The sequence below is a fragment of the Lepisosteus oculatus genome, chromosome 4 (assembly GCF_040954835.1).
Source record: "Lepisosteus oculatus isolate fLepOcu1 chromosome 4, fLepOcu1.hap2, whole genome shotgun sequence".
In the NCBI taxonomy this organism is placed as follows: domain Eukaryota; kingdom Metazoa; phylum Chordata; class Actinopteri; order Semionotiformes; family Lepisosteidae; genus Lepisosteus; species Lepisosteus oculatus.
The window spans coordinates 62,274,151-62,294,157 of record NC_090699.1 but is presented as its reverse complement, the minus strand read 5'-3'; the positions used below and the strand labels follow the sequence as shown (position 1 = coordinate 62,294,157).

Sequence of the window (20,007 nt, the reverse complement as noted above, 5' to 3'; positions counted from 1 at the left end):
GATTGATAATCATCTTCGGTTTGGGGTCTAATGAGGATCGCGAGTAAGGTTTTGATGCATTCAAAGTTCAATCCAGGAGCTGGAGTCGCTCCTCAAAATGCAGCGTGTCAAGTTAGAGCACACAATCCCAGAACTGGGAGGCCAAAAGGAATCCTTGAGCCCTGGAGCTCAGAAGCAACAGCAGTACCTGTCATTAAAAGTTAAGATTTGCAGATCCTCCTAGGAATTGTACTTCTATACAGAACACAGAAGAGAATTTCTGACAGAACCCATCCTTATTCTGTTCTAGGAAACCATACAAAATGCCCAAATGCCGTGACATTTGAAAACTCAAACATAAAGTATGGATTTGTAATTGAATGATGCATAATGATCTTGGTTCCCTCAGTCAGGAAAGGCTGTGATTATTGCAAACCATTAGGTGTACAGTATATTGTCCTGAGCATGTGTGAAGATATCTTCCTGCATGAAGGGTTGACAGTGAAGATTGGGGACTTTGGACTAGCAACAGTAAAAGCGAGGTGGAGTGGTTCTCATCAAGTTGAACAGCCTTCAGGGTCTATACTGTGGATGGTGAGTAAGTGAGCACGCTTGAAGTGTGTTACGTCTTTACTGAATCTACACACTGTATATTTAAGTACACAGGCATAAACCTTCAAAAATGTCATCTAACGGGGTTATTAGTTTTGAAAGCTAAGTTTAAAACAGCACATCTCTGAAATGACCATAAATCAAAGTTTTTTTTTTCCTAAGAATCTGATCTCTTCTGAATTTCTTTAGTTTGGTCCATCAGTTTGGAGATAGTGTTTTAGTTTGTGTTCAGCTGTGATGTTAGAAACAAGTGGAAGGTAAACAAGATGGTTCTCAGTTTGAAATTTATAGATTAAGAAGAAGGTTAAGGAAGAACTTAAAAGATATTGACATGCAAATACAGCCACAGAAGCACAACAATTCCACGTGTATAAGCACCAAAATGATACAAATGATGAATTAAATAGAAAAAGAAATCTAATTTGGACTTTCTCAGTAAACAATTCTGGTTAAGGATTATGTCATTTCTGAATTGTCCTAACAAGTAATATAAATGTAGAATAGGTTTAAAGCTAATAACACTAGTTTGTGTGGATTTGGCAGAGGAAGAGTCATAAACTAGATGATATCCTTTGCATTATCACCACTATAATATTAGCAGTACATAAGAAATACTGCATTGTATTTTTCCATTTGTAGTACCAACCATTTAAAAGGACAACTTTAGCTACAAAGAGAGGGGGTTATATAAATGAACCCTGTGTTACGTTTGTTCACATTCCAGCTCTTTATTTTCCATGTAATTTTCTAAAATAAACATGACAGAAAAGTGGCTTTTATTTTGGAAAAGACGTAGCAGGAAAGAGATGTTGTGATCTTATCGTTTATAGGTTTCTCAAGCCATGCAGAAAAGGGAAGAATGAGTTCAGCAGCACTTCAAATCAGATTTGCTCCATTCCTTAGCAGTTATTTTAAACAACAGAGGTGAAACCCCCACAGAAAACATTTGTACTGTATGGGAGTTTTTCCCCATACAGTATTTTATTTTTTCTCACCTTTTTATTTTATAATTCCATTCTCTAGTATGAGATTGAAACATACTGGCTGATATCAGTTGAGATTTCATAGAAGGCAGGTTTTTGTACTTCATCACAACCAATGTCAACTAAGCCTCCTAGAGAAAGACTTAATGGCTAAAGAACTGCATTCTGAGGAAGATAACAAAGATGGTTACCTGATGTGCAGATAAAGGGGGCTAAGTTTTTTTTGTACCAAAAATAATGGTATGAAACACCTCCATCTTAGAAAAATCTGAGAAAAAAATCTTTGTTCTTACTAACGTGTTTTCTCAGCTCACCTAGTCAACACTAGTGTCTTATATTTGTTGCAGTCTCTTGATTCAGTTTTTCAAATTGAGTGAGAGAGCCCTATTCAAAAATGTTTGAAATTATTTGATCATAAAAGCTTAATAGCTCCCCAAATAAAGGCTAATTTAACCTTTAACCTTTAACCTCCCCAAATAAAGGTAGATTTAAATAGTGATTTAGTATAGGTATCGTTCACAAGGCTAAGTGGATTTCAGTGACATAATAGCAAAAGCATTATTTTTCCATCCTTAAAATATCTTACCCCATATTTAAAAACATAGAGAAATGATAAAAAATAATCTTTTCTGAGAACAGACTATATACAAATCTAAAAATGGAATACCAGTTTAACCATACCTTAATCTCAGATGAGTAAAAGATTTCTTAATATAATTAAATGTTTTAAACTTAAATTAAATAGGAGTGTCAAATGAACAACCAGTGTTAGCTTTTCTGTATGCTACAGCTGTTTTGTACAACAGCTCATTGCCCTACAAACTGTGGTTTATGCTTTCTTAAGCATTCTGTTTGCCTTTTTATTACCAGGCTCCTGAAGTCATTCGGATGCAGGACAACAACCCTTACAGTTTCCAATCTGATGTGTACTCCTATGGGATTGTTCTCTTCGAGTTAATGACAGGAGAACTGCCTTACTCGCATATAGCCAGTCGAGATCAGGTAAATCATCTACTGAGAAATGTAAAACAAGTTGCTAATGGGTTGCATCCAAGGTTTTGTTTGTAACGTTTAACAAGGGCACTTTTAATCTTGCTGGGGTAATGTCTTGTTTACAGCTTTTTATGGAAATGCCATCCTTAGGAAATACGAAGGGATTTGCATTCAAATTCAAATATTAAGCCTTCTCAGTAGACCTGAAGGTGAAACTGCTGCAAGGCTGCGGAGCTACAAAAGGAGTGTGAGGACAGAAGAATCTCCTAGATTAACTGATGGATACATTTTAAGGGCTAAATTTGTAATGTTTCCATGAACCAGGACAGCGAACGTGAACAGGTGGATTAGTCTGTGTGTGCCCCTGAACACACCATATAGTTCACCAGCATGAATGTAACTCTCACACGCCAAAGCCTTGTGGAATGTAACGCCTATCTGTGTTCGCACTGGGACATTTTGGTACGTTTTCTCTTTCAAGCTCGAGGTTACTTAAGCTGTAAAGCAAATATCACAAGTCTGAAAAACTTAAGCATCACAGCCTTTTTAATTAAAACAAATACTTCTCAGTTGTTCTTAGTTTCTTTTAAACTAAGAACAGCAGCATCTTCGGTTATTAAGATTTAAACCAATGGCATGTTACACGTAAAAACAGTTTTGGTCCTGAAGAGTAAAAGAGAAATGTATGAAATTATCCGGACACGCTCCTCATACTGGGGGACACATTTTTGGCTCCTTGCCGAGTAACCTGCTTGGCTTCCAGAAAGAACCAGGCTTTTTTTTAATGTCAAATATTTTTTGAAGAGATAGATTGCAAAATTTTTAGGTTGCCTTGTCGTTTGACGCGTATGAACACCCACAATCATCAAAGTGCAGCTGTCGGATTGTCTGCAACATTGTTTACAAGAGCATCTCCAGTAAGAAGAAGAATCCTCTCGCTGGCTGTTGGCCCACAACATGACTAAAGTGGTCACCCTGGAGCCACAGAACTAAATTTAGGCTAGGGAAATAAAAACACTGTCTCTTGTGACCACAGGATGAAGCTCATTGGGGCCTCAATCTTTTGTTTGTTGTGCTGGCATTCCTATGGTCTCTTTACACATTATTTTTATAAATATCTGGCTCAAGGCCCATTCCTTTCTGCTGTCGTCATCTCGAATGATGGAATGGTGCCAGGGCATTGCTGTCTTCAAATTCAGGTTCATGTTTCTTCTGATCTCAAGAGGTCTTTTTTTTTCCTAAAAAGGCTACTGCCATATATTTACTTTATTGACACGTACACAGTAAGCCAAGTAGACTTTTTCTACTTGCTTTTCAAAACTCTTGACTCTTGACTTTGTTTGCTCCTAGATCATTTACATGGTTGGGAGAGGGTATTTATCTCCAGATCTCAGCAAGCTGTACAAAAGCTGTCCTAAAGCCATGAAGAGGCTTGTAGCAGACTGCATCAAAAAGTCAAAAGATGAAAGGCCTCTCTTCCCTCAGGTAGGGTGATTTAATGGGGGAGACAAAAAAAACCTACCGTCAGTGCAGGATTGTAGTTTAAAACATTATCGAGAAATATCACTTGCTAAAGTTCCGTTAGTAATTTTAACATAGCAGAGCAACATTTTGTACAGCTGTACTTCATTTTAAACAAATATTACATAATGTCTTTAACAGGCAATGGATCCAATATAGTTCTTTAAGCAAAAATTCTAAATGTTTAGCATTTACCTGCTGTTCAAGCTAGTATGTGGACATAACATTTGTGACATATAAAATCTGTTACTATCTAGCCCAATGAACTTTTTTTAATTTGAGATTTTTTAGTATTGAGGAAGGTGCTGACCTTATTCGCTATGATCCCATGTCGACTGAAACCAAGAGACCTAAGACAGGGCATCCTGTGTTCTGTATTTCAGATTTTGTCATCTATAGAGCTGCTGCAGCACTCGCTCCCCAAAATCAACCGCAGTGCCTCCGAACCGTCCCTTCATCGAGCTTCGCACACAGAGGACATTAACTCATGCACTTTGACCTCCATGAAGCTGCCGGTTTTCTAGCACAACCTTCTTCTCCAGCCCAAGCCAAATACATTAAGCTGAAAAAAAAAACCCAGTGCAATGCATAGTGTGTGTTTACAAACACATACGTATATATTCATCGTACCCATGGACAGCAATCCAGAGCCAATGTTGAGAACTGTAGGAAAGAAGGGGCTGTGGATTACTATGAAGAAAATACAGCTTTTTGTTCTCCCAAGTTTACATCACTTACATATGGATAGCCAGACTACAAGGTGAAGACGGCTAGTGAAGAGTTTCAAGCAGTGGAAAGAAGAAAAACTAAAACTCTTAAGTCTGTTTCATAATTGTGCTGAAGGATTTAAATTGACCCCCCCACCCCCTTCAGTTGGATTTTAATAAGCTTTTTTGTTGACATAGATGTTCCAGGGATCATTAACTTATTTTAGTGCTTTTTCCCACTTGAATTAGATTGTGCATAGACTTGATGAAACAGTACATAAAATCCCTTCAGTGGACGAGTTGTATTTTTAGCACTCTCTTATATGAGAACTAGCATAACATGCTGCATTTCCCAATTTACTAAAATACTTTCGGACCTGTTTTATGGTATGATCTTTACTACATAGGTAAAATTAGGGAAACGGTTACTGTATTTTCCTGGCCCCTCGTTATAAACAAAATGAATATTTTATGGCGTTGGCTCAAAATTGTATTTGTAATGATTTTGCTTCTAGAGCTGTTTAAAGTCATACTCAGTGCTGTCTGTCTAGGGGTACACTGTCATGGGAAAACTGTGAGAGGATATGATATGACTGTTTTTAGTGTCTTCAAATGATTTGGGATTTTAATTTGTTTTCGGTCTTCTGTTGCTTCTTAAAGAGGATAAACTTTTTATTGTAAACAAGAATATTGTTTATCCAGTGTATTTTAATAAAATTAAGTTAAATAGTTTTTGTGTGTGTTACTGTGATGACAAAATGTCTTATACCTCAACCAGTATACAGTAGGTGTTCACCTAAGAGCAAGTTGAGTTCAATAATTCCAGGTTCGTGTTGGGATGACGTCACTAGCCAACTGTGAGTGGGACTGTGAAACCTTAAGGTGTCCAGCCAAGGGTAGTGGGCGATTAATCAGCCAGAGCTCGGTCTCTGTGCTCACAGCTGGAGTCTTCTGAACACACAGCTCTCCCCTAATTCTACAAAAATGACATCTTTTCATAGGTGGTTACTCATACCTTCTTTACCTATCCCTTGCACTCAAGACATCATTGTCATGTATAAAACTGAGGTGACCAATAAGGCAATTATGGGGTCTTCAATTTCAATAAAGTTGAACATTTGCCTGGGAGGACAATGGGTCTCGTAGTGCCTAATCTTTTAATGGTGAGCCATCTTCATCGCCCCTTTCTGCTTCATTGTTTTAACACTTCATGGTGGAAAAGGGGCAGACTCCTTTCCAGATGTTCTTCTTTCATCTGGTTGGGGGAAAAAGCCGTAATTCATAATTTGCTGAGATCATAGTTGTATTTCTTCATCTTTTACCGTGGCTTTGAAATGCTTCTTTTGGTAGCTGAGAAGAGGTAATTGTCTTTGAGAGCCAGGAAGCTGACACCAGGATGAAATGTATAACCTGATGAAACTGATTATAGCTTCTATGCCCATGCTCATCAGGAATCTGAATCGATGGCATGGATTTTTAGCTTGCTGTTGGAGAATTTTGTTATCCTCAATATTAAAGCCAAGTACCATTTGCTGAGATACCTCATTAAATCTGTTCATTCTCTTTCCATTTTCTGTCAAGGCACCTACTGCAGCTTCAATGCACATTATTCCGTGATTGGAGTCAGGATGGTTTTTATTTAGGAATATTGAATATCCAATTGTTAGCAGTGGATTCAGTATTGAACAGATCTTGAAAAAGCCCCTTCCAATCAAGCTGAGAGCCTCCTTTTCCTTGATCAGACTTTCCTTTTCCTTATGTTTCTAGTGACCAGTCCCAGGGTACTTAAGCCAAGAAATATTTCTGCAAGATATTAAATTCCCCACCGCCTTTTGTAATGTCACTAGTTCTCCTTTGAACCTCCCTCTTGTTAGTTGGTGGGCCAGCATCTTATGCTTGGAGGTTGGGTTGTTCTGCTGGGGGTGAAAGATGACTGTGCAACTTCTTTGATAATGCAGAAACCATTTCACACAAGCTATAACCTACATCCTGAAATAACGAGACCCTGCTCCAATGACAGACTGGAATTTTCATTCTGCTGAGATATTCCAGGTGGTATTCATCTGTTCTGCGATTGAGGACATGGTTTCCAGACTGCAGGCCCAGGAGCATGCAGGAATCCTAATAACTAAAACAGATCCAGGATTGAAGGTGTGTTTCAGTACTTCTTCACCCTGTCAAGCTGACCCTACCTTATTTAATAATTGCCTGTGTTTGGTGGTGAAGTCAAATGAGTAAACTTTGCAACACTGGCATTTCTATAGTAGGCTCTAAACAAACTTTAAAAGCCAAATGATAGTATGCCTAACATACAAATTCACATACTATATTTGCTCTAAGCAAAGAGAGACTCATGTTGCTATAAAAAATTTTGTTCCCCTGTGCTTATATAACAATCTAGAGTGATTCTTACTCCTACAGGACTGTTTCTACATTAAAGACAATTCTTACCTGTTTTATAATGAACTCAGTCAATTTACAGTTCACATGGAGGACAATCTGGAAGCAGTAATCAACCCTTAATTATTGTGATCAATGCATTCAAGTTGGCCGCCACTTAAAAAAAAAAGTGATTTCTGTGCAGTAAATTTTATTTCTACAAGCCACCCATTTACATTTTTAAATTGCTACTGTACATACGAAATTACCCCATTGTGCTGCTTCCACTGCTCCAACACAGAACACAGAGGACCTGGTAGGTTCGTTATAAATTATTTAAATCTGGCAAATAGTATTAAGCATCTCAAGAAAATATAGCAGATTTTTACTTGCAAAGTTTCTGAAAATGTTACCGGTTTCCTTTCACCATGAAGCACCAGACTTAAAAAAATACCGTACACGATAACTCCCAGCCACCTGCTGGCTCCCAGGAGAATACATTTTATTGCCCCCAAGTTGAGGCCGAATTTTGATATGTTGTTGTGGCCTGAAGTAAACCACCACTGCGGGGGGGGGGGGAAACACGAAGACGGGTCTGACAGCTGTTAGCCAGGGAGCTCCCTCCTCCAGTCCACTGAGCAGAGCGCCGGGGCTGTTGGGAGTGGAGCCGGGCCGGCCCTCACTGCGAGGCGGGGGCGCCGCCCTCCCCGTCGGCCCCAGACAGCTGGAGGAAGAGCTCCCCCAGCTCCGCCACCGCCTCGTCGTCGGGCTGCCTCGCCCCCCGCTGCTCCCGCTCCTCGATGAAATCCCACAGCCGCACGGCGTTGAGAAACTGCGGGGCAGCAGAGGAGAAGGGGGTCTGACACAGCCGGACGCGCACGGGTCTTGAGCATTTCGGAAAGACGGTGAAACTGAAATGAGTGCACGCACCCGCCCTAACAAAACTGCTTTCGAGCTAACTTCACATGCCCAGATGTGACCTACACGGTGGCATCCTTCTATCCATATTAAAGGATCCATTAGCTAATATGAAAGTATAACGAATTGCTTTTGGATTCTGTGTTTGTGTTGGAGATGGAAGTGAGACCTTAGTTATCCCTAATTTTGCAAATTAACTTCAGATAAAAAAAACATAGGATCACCTATATGTAAATCATACGCTTGAAAAAATAGCCAGCATGGATTTAGATAAGGTAGGTCTTGACTAACCAACTTGTTAAGAGTGCTTTGAAGAAGCAACATTAAATGGATACACACAGACAATATGATACAGTGTACTTCGATTTTGGTGATGTTCCTTATACAGGCAGTAAGCATTCGAAGGTGTTTGGATAAGGGGGGAATTCTCAACCTGGGGCGGTGTAATTAGTGGAGTACCACAAGGGTCTGTACTAGGACCAGTGCTTCTCTTAGAACAGTTACTTATGGAAAAAGACTTGGGAGTTTATGCTGACATGAAGTACACCTTCTAGATAATGTAGGGAATCAATTAAAATATAGAATTAAAATCAATGTTAAAATTGCATAACGCAATAGTAAGGCCTATTTTAGAATACTGTATACAATTTTGGTCATCTCATTATAGAAAAGATATCGCTGCTCTCGAGCCTTCTCTGGTTTCTGAGACAAGCACTCCAGGGTTTAAGGGAATGTCCTACCGCACATCGACAAGCTCAAGAAACTGATCCGCGAAACGAGGAACATGGTGCGTACAGAAGTGGGGGAGGCGAGGGCGATCTTACCCGAACGTTGCCCTCGGAGCTCAGCTGCTTGCGGGGCTTGTCAGGCTCAGCACGTGTGCCATCCGGGTATGCGTGCATGTAAAGGCACTTCCCACCAAATGGACAAGTCCCTCTTCCCTGCTCAAAGTATTTACAAGGCTTTTTGCTGAAAGAGATGGAGGGCAAAGTGATGTTAAAATGGAAGACATTGGTGACGACGCATTGCCTGCTAACCGATAGGGCTTCCAACTTTCGGCAGCACGGCTGGTTTCCGTCTGCATCCAACACAAGTTCGAGGTGATGTCTGGAAAGGCTCATGCCTTCATTTCACTCATTTCCAAGAGTAAAACAAGAAGTGCATTAGCAAACAAAGGAAGCTGAGATGCAGGGCCTCATATACAACATTGTACACGTTTTACATCTGATGAAACATTTTCAGAATCAAGGAGTTAGTATCACTAAAATAAAAAATGACTAATCTTTCTCGTCGAGTGTTCGGTTTTATTCCTTTCCCAAAACTATACATTCAGTTCTGGCTTCCATTAGATTGACGTGATTGAGGAACTAAAGTCAGTAATACGCAGACAAATGTTTAAGCTAAACAGCTTTAATACACCACAAATTGAACATGACATGCAATGACTCATTTTTGCAATTCTTTACTACTTCCTTAGACATTTCGATTTCCAACACAATTCACACTAATTCTCGAGTTAGGCAAGATAGAAGTCTCCAAAAATAAACAAACAGGCCTTTAACACACTCATTGGAAGCTTCTAAACCCGTTTTGAAAATTATTTGATGCTGCAATTAATACTACTCCTGTTTGACCCAGCACAATACCTTTGTTTTCTCAGACAAAAATCCTGATATGCAGGAGTGCACAATGAAAATAAAAAAAAAAACTTTGGCTATGAAACAAAAACAAATGAGGTCAGTGTGACAGATGAAGGAGACAGCGCTGCAGGGTTTAACAAGCTGAAAAGTTTTGTTGCAAACAATTCATCTTAACCCTTACAATTAGCTCACAGGCTTGTAGAACTGTCATACCATTCCTGTAAAATAACTTTTCAAATTATAATTAACGTAACAAAGCACACATTCTTACAAAATTTGGCTACATTACAATGACTGTAGATTTGTCAAATCACAAGCTTCCCTTTGTGAATCAGCTGTACTTAAACTGAAACAAAGTTACGTTTGATCAACTTTTCTCAGCCAGAATCATTCATATGGAAATATTTTTAACCCGTCCAAGCTCTCAAAGATTTAGCTTTTAGAAATGAACAAACTGAATTAATGCATTTGTTAAATCTATTCTACAGCAGAACTTCCATTTTGAATTTCAAATGTTTCTTTAGTAACGGTAAATTCAGGGATGTTATGGACAGTCAGATTACTGAATACAATATGAACAAATCAAAGAGTCATATTGTCTACATTCAAATCTGTTTTAGCAGGTATATTGAGAAGATGTTAAATGCTGACTACAGCTTATAATACTGCTAGGTTTTCAAGAGCACCTTGACTACATGCAGTACAGATCTGACTGTGAATGGTTATAACTCTAGAAATAAAATTGGCTTCACTTCATCTTTGATACAAGCCATAAACTAGATTTGCTTCAGCCCTATAAATAGAACTTGCTTGCTATTTAAAACTCATCTGTTTTTCATATAATACCAGCAGGATACTTATGTCATTAAACAAAAAGCTTTACGTGTATGTGACGGACAAAACAAGGTATTTCCAGTTAAACACAAGCTTTTAGCAACAACTTTTACGAAAGGTTTGCTCCCTTGCTAAACCTCACACAGCTGAAAACACACATCAGACAGAATGGAAAACAAACAACCATGGAAATCTATTCTTATATCACACTCTGGCACATGCAAAAATTCATTCCATAGGTGCAAATTTCTTTCAGATGTCATTCCTTGTACTAAGGAAACAATCTTAAATATCAAAACATTTTTGTAGTGTACAGCTCAGATCGAGCCGGCGCGCTTCATTTTAAGATGAAAAGGGATTTTCCCCTCTGTGTCAACAAAACCAAGTATCTTCCAAGCAGGAGCTACAAAAAAAAAAAAAGTGTGGCTGACATCTAAACTGGAGAAGCGCTGCCAAGATCTCCACACTGACCTTTGTATTTCTATTTCTGTTTAGGCAAGGTTAATGGAAACGTTAACCTTCAGCACACCTTAGAATACCGCGCAATATTTCCATGACCAATACATGCCTTTAAACACGCCATCATCAAATCCTGAATTTCCACGTTTTTTCACAGATTATAATAATGGAGGAGAATCACACATTGCACACAGAAAAAAAAAAGAGTGCTGAAACAACAAATAACTCTCCTTCCAAACACAATTTTCCAATACACAGAAGTTATTTGTTCTTAATTGACCGACATCTAAAACTTTCTTTGCAGTCACGGCTTTTGAAACTAACTAAACCATCTGGTGAAGAGCACGCATGCTGAATGTTACACTATTATCTGCAAGAGAGATCAAAAATGTTTAAATTGTTTGAAATCCAAAACTTTGTAAGTAGGTCAGTGCCGATGTGGCAATTCTCCCACTAGATGGTGCTCTTTTCTTTAGCCAGCACCTTGCTGAAAATTCAAGTGGCACCTGTGATGGATTATGGAGTGCTCAAAACAAAAGCATATAATGGGATAGTGGAAGGCTAAAATCAATTATAACTGCAACAGATCTGTTTGCAAAGGCCACACGGTGCTCACTGGACACTACAGAAAGAATAAAAATGACTTCGACGCACAGGACAGTCAAATGTTTCATAATGCAACACGATGAAGTTATGTAACCAAATTGAAATTTTGTCTTTCAAGTAATGCAAGATACTTCTCTGACCTCACTCCAGCTTTGAACTCTTCAATAAGCCTGTTCTTCTCATCCTGGTCTTCCACCCAGTACGAGCTAGGAATAACAAACTCCGACACCACACGGCATTCTGGGCATGACCTGCCACAAAACCAGGAAGAAAAATGCCTTTCAGTGAACAGTACAGAACAAGAAAAGAAACTGTATCCTTCAGAGTCAAATCCACTGTTCTTGACAGAACCGGTTCCATGAGATATGAATTGATGAAGGCTCACAAAACTAAATCATAGCTCTCGGAGTCTCTCTGTTCTAGTTGCATTTCCCAACTATTATATAATCTTTTCTTCTCTTTTCAGCATGAATTAAGCCCTTACTTGTTCTATGGCAGCCTACGCATGCTGACGCAGCTACCTACTTGAACTACTTCATTATATATACACTGAATATATATAATTTCCTTCTCCATCTTATGATCTTACGGGAAATCTCTGTCCTCTTTAATTGTATTTTCAGGGTTAATTCAAAATGGCAAGGGGGTGCATGAATTGCAAGGGGGAAGCAATGTCTGTTTCACAAAACCTGTGATGCGACATCCGCTTTTTAATCATTTCTGAGACGGATGTAAAACTGACGTATATCACTTTGTTTGAGCAATCCTGTGTACACCAAAAAGGTTTTCTACCTATCATGTTGTTGTATCAGTTGTGAACATTTCTGAACAAAACTATATAGCAAAAATGCAAAATACCATTTGTACTATGCTTTTTTTGTTATCTATGTTTAAAACTGCGGTGGCACAGTGGTGTTAGGGGGCTGGGTACAATTTCGGACCTGGGATGCCATCTGAGTGGTGTTTGTACGTACTGCACCTTCTCGTGTAATAATAATAATAATAATAATAATAATAATAATAATAATAATAATAATAATAATAATAATAATAATAATAATTGCTTATACTTATATAGCGCTTTTTCTGGACACTCCACTCAAAGCGCTTTACAGGTAATGGGGACTCCCCTCCACCACCACAAATGTGCAGCATCCACCTGGATGATGCGACGGCAGCCATATTGCGCCAGAACGCTCACCACACATCAGCGATCAGTGGGGAGGAGAGCAGAGTAATGAAGCCAATTAATAGAGGGGGATTGTTAGGAGGCCATGATTGATAAAGGCCGGTGGGAAATTTGGCCATCTCCTCTGTGTCCTCCGGTTTCCTCCCACACTCCAAAGATAACTAAAAGATAAAGTTAACTAGCTTCTGGAAAAACTGGCCCTGGTGTGTGTCTGTTTGTGCCCCGTGATGGACTGGCATCCCACCCAGGATGTACCCTGCCTTGCACCTGTTATTTGCTACCCTGTATTGGGAATTAGAAAATGGAGAAATGGCTGGATGTTTAATTCGGAGTCTACAATTCAATTTTTAGAGTTTGTCTTACAGGGAGAGACTATCGAGCAATGTTATTTAACTCGACTAACTAATCCACCCCCCAGCTTCTATCCATCTGTGCTCACATTGAAGAGGAGCTCTACATGCAGGGGCCTCGAACGCCACTGCAGAGCGCAGGATTCTCCGGCCTGACCCGCGTTACACGATAGGTTGCTCTGCACTCACTTGATGATCTTGTTCTCGAACTGCTTGGCACAGCGCCACTGCCTGATGCAGCTCAGACAGTAGGTGTGATTGCAACTGGAAAGGATCCCGAAGCGTTTCTCCGAGGGCACCGCCTTCTCGTACACCACCTCCATACAGATACTGCACACCTTGTCCTGGCTGAACTGAGCCGCAAAAGCCCGCTCCATATCCACCTCAAACGCCATCATGCACAGCTGGGGGGAAAAAAACAAAAGTGAAAAACATACTCTATACGTAGGCGTAGTTACCTAGTGTGCTTTTTTTCAAGTCATAGCAAGAAGCAGGCCTTTTTTAAGTCCCGATTAGGTCCAACGTGCACTTTGTCTAGGCCCTAATCATGTGCATCTGCACATCGCTCTCCTTCAGGTTTCTCTCCCATTGCTCTGGAACAGCAGCAGGCAAACTGGACACAGAGAAGTTCAAGAAGGTACTACGCTGCAAAGGAACAGGTAAAGGTTTATTCCAGGTTAATTAATATATGACCTAATTATACCAATAACAAGAAGAATCCGTATTTAACTTTGAAGTAATTTTTAATTTGTTTTCAGTAGAGTTCAATAGTTTTAATTACTTGCGTTTTAATTCGAAACATTGTGCCTCTTTCTTCAGCATGGAATAAACCTTTACAAACTGTACATATATACACAGCCCTCAGAGACACAAACAGCAGCCCGAGGGGCCACTAACACAACCTGCTTATTTTTGCCAATGTTAGGGAGAGGTTTTAACAACAGACAATCGATAAATGTTATTCATTTGAATAGCAGCTATTATGGTTTTGCAATTTTCTGTTTAAATTCTATTTCCGGGGGCTTCTGCTGGGTTCCTTTCGTTTCTTGATTGGCCACAAACATGGTACTTCCACAGCTTGTGGAGAGAGAACACACATTTCGAGGAGCAGAGACTAGTGCCTTTTTATGCTCCAGGCTTTTAGTAAAGCAAATTCACCCTCAGGAAGAACTGACCAAGAAACCAAAGTAAATTAATTTGCAACACTGCTCAGATATGAATAAAAAATGTAGCAAAACTAAATAAATTGTTTTGAATTGCATTTGACAGTTATTTCCTTTAGAACTGTCAGCAACAACCGCAACATTATACAGAGGGTATATATATATGGGAAAGAATATATTGTATAATTAAATGGGGCATCAATTATTAATACATGTAAATATTAATCTAAAATTACTTTACAAAAAGGGGTGGTTTTCAGATTAATAACCATTTTCTTTTTTGTTACAATGGAATCAAAATATTTATGAAATGATCACATCCATTTAACAGACAGACCCTAGGCAGCATTAGAGTAAAGCTATTCACAAACTGCAAGATTTAATCTGTGATTGTGCATTTGGAAATGGCAAACCTAAACAATACCGAATTAAGACAATCACTGAAGGCTGGCTGTTTTAATACTGGATGAAAACTACAAAAGTGGAGCCATCTGAGATTGCCAGGGGCTCTCTTGGTTGTGCATCCTTACCTTCTCATGTGCTTTCCTCTGTTCAGAGTCCATGGGATGCAGCACCTGAAGCCCACATATGTCACAAACATCACCATGGAGATACGTGCAACTGTTGCCATAGTGACACTGACCAGCAGCTGCATAAGGGCACAGCTGTTGTGAATCAGTAACCGAGCTCCCAGATGCTGAACTCTCCAGCCCACTTTGGATAGCCTCTAGATATGAATGAGGTTTGGGGTTGACGGCCTCATCGCTGTGACCCCAGCAGTCCAACTTGGAGCTGTCTGAGGCGTCAGATCTGTGCTGTGGCATCCTTACCTCTGAAGTGCTGCAAAGAGCTGAAGGAAACGCACACTTTCAGATTAACAAGACCTCATAAAAACCCATTATTTGGGTGTGTGAGTGAACATAGACTGGGATAAACTTGAGTGTCAAGTAATATCAAAGCTTACACAAAATTCCATATACTCATAGGTCATTTAGTTTACCTTGACATTTACACACATGTGACATAAATATCACTGCTAAACACCTAACAATGAGAAAAACACTAACATAAGAAATGAATTTAAGAAATACATTCTTTTAATGAAATCCGAGGTCATAAAATGACGTGAGGACCATCGCACATGTTGTATATCAACCATCCATATTGTAGCAATAAAAGAAAACCTAAAAATATTTTTTAATTCATACAGGAACCCTTATCTTCAAACAGACCACTTTAAAAATAGCTGAAAACTACAGTATGTCTCAGGCACAGTGCTTCAGATTCAAATGACGTTATGATGCCTAGTGTCAGATATTAAACCATTAAAGGAATTAGAAACAAACTCATTTTTACAACTGATAAAACTACAGATTTCAACAAATGCAGAAAATGCCTTAAACTTGATATACATTTACCATATATAAGACAGGGTAGCTTATGCTCCTAAGAGTACAAAAAATGGTATCGAGTAGTAATAATAATTCAGTCTTGGTCAGGGGTGAACCAGGATTTTTTTATTTTTTTGATTCGTCAGTTTGCAGTGCATAACCACTGCTTACCAGAAAAGGGTCAATTACAACAAACTGCTGAGGAGGTTAAGGGACCAAAAAAGCTTAACGATTTTTTCTCCTTTATAGCCACCGTAAATTCCAGAGTGAAACCACTTTGAGACTGTCTAAACAGCCACCAAATAGAAACATAAACACACCAGCTGCAATATGTTACTCACATATACCAAAACCAGAACAATTCGTTAAAACTAGCTGGCGGGCTCACCCTTTAGGGAAGAAGTGTGACACTAGACTTGTGTGATAAAATTGCTGGCCCTCTGTTTCTTTAACACCTCTCCCAAAATTCAAAGATTACTCTGCAAGACAAGAGGGGCTGGCTGGCCGTCGGATGACGAAACAAAAGTACAACTTTAAACAAATGTGCGTGCACGCACACTCGTATCAGTCCAGGCTGCTCTGAAGCCAAAAGCTCCTGCAAGAGATGTGTTACCTCTGTCTCTCAAGACTAAGGATCTTTTCCCACGTCTCCCAGAGCCTGCTGGGGGGATGGCTCCTGCAACTGCAGCCAGACCACTGCAGCTCTTCTCGGTGAGATCTCCGGGGGCACCTGCCCCCCTTCCAGCAGCTGTCTTAATATGATCATACCTACAAAACACACAACATGCAATAAGAAGAATGTGTTGCTTTGGAAAGGTTTTAAAAGCACTGTTAAACAATCTTAGGGAGCGTTCGAGATGAACATCAGGAGTCATCCTGACACAGAATACTGCAATAACTTGGAACCAGATCCTTGGCCACATCACTGTATTAAGGTAGACACCACAGGGTCATTAAAGAGATGGATCGATCAAATTCTCAATTACTAGCAACCAAGCGAACAGGGTGAGTTAAAGCCAGCCTATTCTATTTCTTTGTTCATATTTTCTTGGACTGTGTGACAATACACTGAACGCTAAACGATAATAAAACGAAGATCGTCACGATTTCTTTTCTGTTTGTCAGACGATTTTCTAAAACATACATAAATTTAGGATGGAATGAGTGTTCAAAACGGAAAATGTGAATAATATCACATCGGTGTAAGCTAGCATTACAGGAAAGCCACACACTATTGATCTTATACTGATGGTTGGTAGTAGCAGTATCACTGCCTTTTAAAGATTCTTAACCTATATATTTTAGTCGTGGGGCTAAAAACAACTCATCTTCTAATTTTATGGCATATAATATGAGAAGGGATCATTTGAAAAATCATACTGGAATTAAATAAACTCTGAAGCCTTGCTTACCAAAATTCTTTATCTATTTTTGGAAATCTATAAAGGGGTCAAGATGATAGGAGGCAAATGTTTATTAAACGGACTTGTCTTCCGAAAGAAATTGATTGGCATCACCATTTAAAACTCTGAAGAAAAAATCAGGATGAACTACCGACAGCTTTTTTTAAGAATTAAAAATCACAGATTAAAAAAACAAACAAATTATCTTTAGAAAGACATTTTAATAGCAAACACAATATTTATCTGCAAACTGCAAATAAAAAAACACATGACTCAAGGTTGTGATAAAAACGCAGAAAAATAATCGTCGTCAACTTAAATCTACATTTACATTAGCGGATGATTAAAAAGTTAATCGATTCAAACAAGCTGAATGCTCTTCTTTTCATTCTATTTTATTGCTCCTTTCTTCCCATGCCTTAGCAAGTCGGAATATACGAACGTCCAGAATGGCACTGAGGGGAAATCTGGTACAGCTATAACCTAGAAAAAAATCATTCAATACATTTTATCGAACGGCAATAAGATCTCAGGTCTATTGGGGGGGTAAAAACATCCAATTGCTAGAGGGTTTCTCCTATGTGCTGCTTACCACTTGCCATAGGAAGCTTTTCTCTCTACAAAAACAAGTGTTCCCCTTGACAAGACAAATATGACATCTTAGAATATTGCACTACATGCACCGCAACGCTAAGACATTTGGCACATGATGGCGGGACCTCACAGAATAGTCCTGTGAGCACCAATAGTAAAACATCACCATTGTCGACCTAAGTGTACGCGATTAATTCATGGCGTGTAACGCATCATTTCAGTGATGCTAGCGCCCTCTGGTGTGAAGAGTCATTTTAGCACACGTTCTCTTTCGTCAGATTTGTCATCTCGCTGAATATTATTGCTCGTATTGGCATAGTTATAATGACAGTTATTCGAAGTCAATGAATTCTGTAGGCCTCTTGTGTTTCAGAATTACTTTAAAGGGATCGAATGATTGTTAAAAAAAAACTGACAGGGTTACTGACAAGAACTTTCTACCTGCAGCGATCTCCGTATGCACACTGCCCTTTTTGGTAAAACTTGCAGATCGTCGAGGGTTTGCTTGTAGTCAAATCGTGCGAAAACATACATCGGGTCCCCTCGCGGCAAACGCCATGCAAGAAATACCTACAACGGAGACAAACAGCAGTCATGATGAGCTGTACGAGGAGCGGAAAGTTAGATTTTTGAACGCTTTAATAAAAGCACATGCATTCCACATAATGCATCCCACATGAACACACATTGCACATTTCTGGGGAACAAATGTCATTTAAAATATCTCCCTCCGCAAGACCATTAATTTTTTACATCCATTTGTTTTTGGAGAAAGCATCGATTTACAGATCACGGGAAGTGTTTTATTCTCAATCAGGATTACTTTCTTAGTGGGGTTATATCCTACTCTAAAATGCACCACCGTTAATGGTGTGATCTCTGATGACCAGGAAGAACCCTTAATGTATTGTTGTCGTTATCGGGTTACTTCTACCGCTATTGTGCACGTCTTGGTAGAGTACTGGAAGAAAAGATCATAAAAAAAAAACATTTTGCCCACAATAAGAAAAACCCACTTTTTACAAAAAACGACCGGTTGATAAAACTGGTCAGAGAAAGTCTGACCTTTGATTTTAATGCTTTACAGAATTAGAACTGATTACCTAGGTTAAACGATTTGAAGAGGTGTATTTCTTTTTCTATTCTTCATTTAACCAGAGAAAACAGCTGAGAATAAATTCTCGTTTGCAAACGACGTCACGGAGAGCACTGACAAACACAGCAGTGTCTGAAAACAATTTCAATGGACCTGTAGTGTACAACAACAGTAGCTCCTCGCTTCTGATCCTCGAGCTTAAAGCTTAAGTATTTCACAGATCTAAAAGCAAATTCTGACATTGTTAAGGTAACAACACTTAACAGGTAATAAAACAGCCCAAAAAGCCACTGTAACTCTTCCATAGTGTCTACTCATTCTACTTGTTTCAGAAGGTCTCCTTACTCATTTTAGATTGCCTGATCAAATTGGATGAAAAAAAAATCATAATGAAGACACTGTCAACCACTATCAACGATAGTGATTTGATTCTCCTTTTCCATTAGAAAACGTATAACGTTACAGTGCTTAAATTATTGATGGTCAAGTAAACGACACGCCATAACGTCACTTTAGAACTCTGCTCTCAAGCATGTCATTTTCAGAATATGAGAGCTAAACTCTTTTTAAATATGGACGTGTAAAATGTATATCTAAAACAAAGAAAAACAGCAATTTTTACCTGCAGGTGACTTGCTTAGTAGTCATGTTCTGTCTTCCATAAGGGTTACAGAATTGTACCTCCTCCAGATACTTTGGGTGCACGCTTCAATTACATCCCCCCGGAACAAGGAACTGCAACCAAGGGTTCCGATCTTAAAAAAACAAACAGCCTGTTTGACTTTTAAGTGGGAAATAATAGTCATGGAAAAATAAATGTGTAATCTACAGCAACTGTCGTTTATGAAAGTGGCCTAACAGTGGAATTATGTACCCGTCACAGGACTTTGCTAACGCGATTTAACGCACACTACAACATTACACTACAGTCACCCCCACCGCACTCGTATCTACAGACGCTTCGTTAGAATAAGCCATAATTAAAACGGTCCGGTAAAACACTGTTTTGTGTCGAACACACTCCATGCAATTTCACCGTCTCTTATAACCACAGAGAGAGAGAAAAAACACACCCGCTATGTAATTAAAGGTTTGCGTGCAGCCAGTCATCGCGTCAATGAAGTGACATCACACAGCCGTAGGAAGGACCTGCTCTCTGATCTCTAAGGTGCGATCTGTTACTTTGTCAC

The 20,007-nt window shown here is 39.2% G+C and overlaps 2 protein-coding genes across 7 annotated transcripts in view; one reads left to right on the top strand and one right to left on the bottom strand.

Moving 5' to 3' along the window:
* Positions 1-5,527, top strand: part of raf1b (Raf-1 proto-oncogene, serine/threonine kinase b) — a 28,403-nt gene extending 22,876 nt beyond the window's left edge. For all 5 annotated transcript variants that reach the window (XM_015348239.2, XM_015348237.2, XM_015348241.2 and 2 more), the window contains 4 exons: positions 455-573; positions 2,445-2,576; positions 3,918-4,052; positions 4,472-5,527. In XM_015348239.2, the coding sequence (XP_015203725.1) occupies positions 455-573; positions 2,445-2,576; positions 3,918-4,052; positions 4,472-4,612 (527 nt within the window). In that variant the 3' untranslated portion in view covers positions 4,613-5,527. The remainder of the gene's footprint in view (positions 1-454; positions 574-2,444; positions 2,577-3,917; positions 4,053-4,471) is intronic.
* Positions 5,528-7,368: 1,841 nt separating this feature from the next.
* Positions 7,369-19,975, bottom strand: mkrn2 (makorin, ring finger protein, 2). Of its 2 annotated transcripts, XM_015348242.2 has the most exons (9): positions 19,891-19,975; positions 19,440-19,572; positions 18,163-18,291; positions 16,338-16,492; positions 14,864-15,183; positions 13,360-13,574; positions 11,772-11,882; positions 8,917-9,061; positions 7,369-8,006 (listed from the first exon to the last, which is right to left on the bottom strand). In XM_015348242.2, exons 2-9 carry the CDS (start codon positions 19,463-19,465, stop codon positions 7,854-7,856), a joined length of 1,254 nt encoding a protein of 417 aa, XP_015203728.2. In that variant the 5' UTR covers positions 19,466-19,572; positions 19,891-19,975; the 3' UTR covers positions 7,369-7,853. The 2 variants fall into 2 exon arrangements, with proteins under 2 accessions (XP_015203728.2, XP_006631172.2); XM_006631109.3 differs by lacking the exon at positions 19,891-19,975 and having other exon boundaries at positions 19,440-19,795.
* Positions 19,976-20,007: the final 32 nt, after the last annotated feature.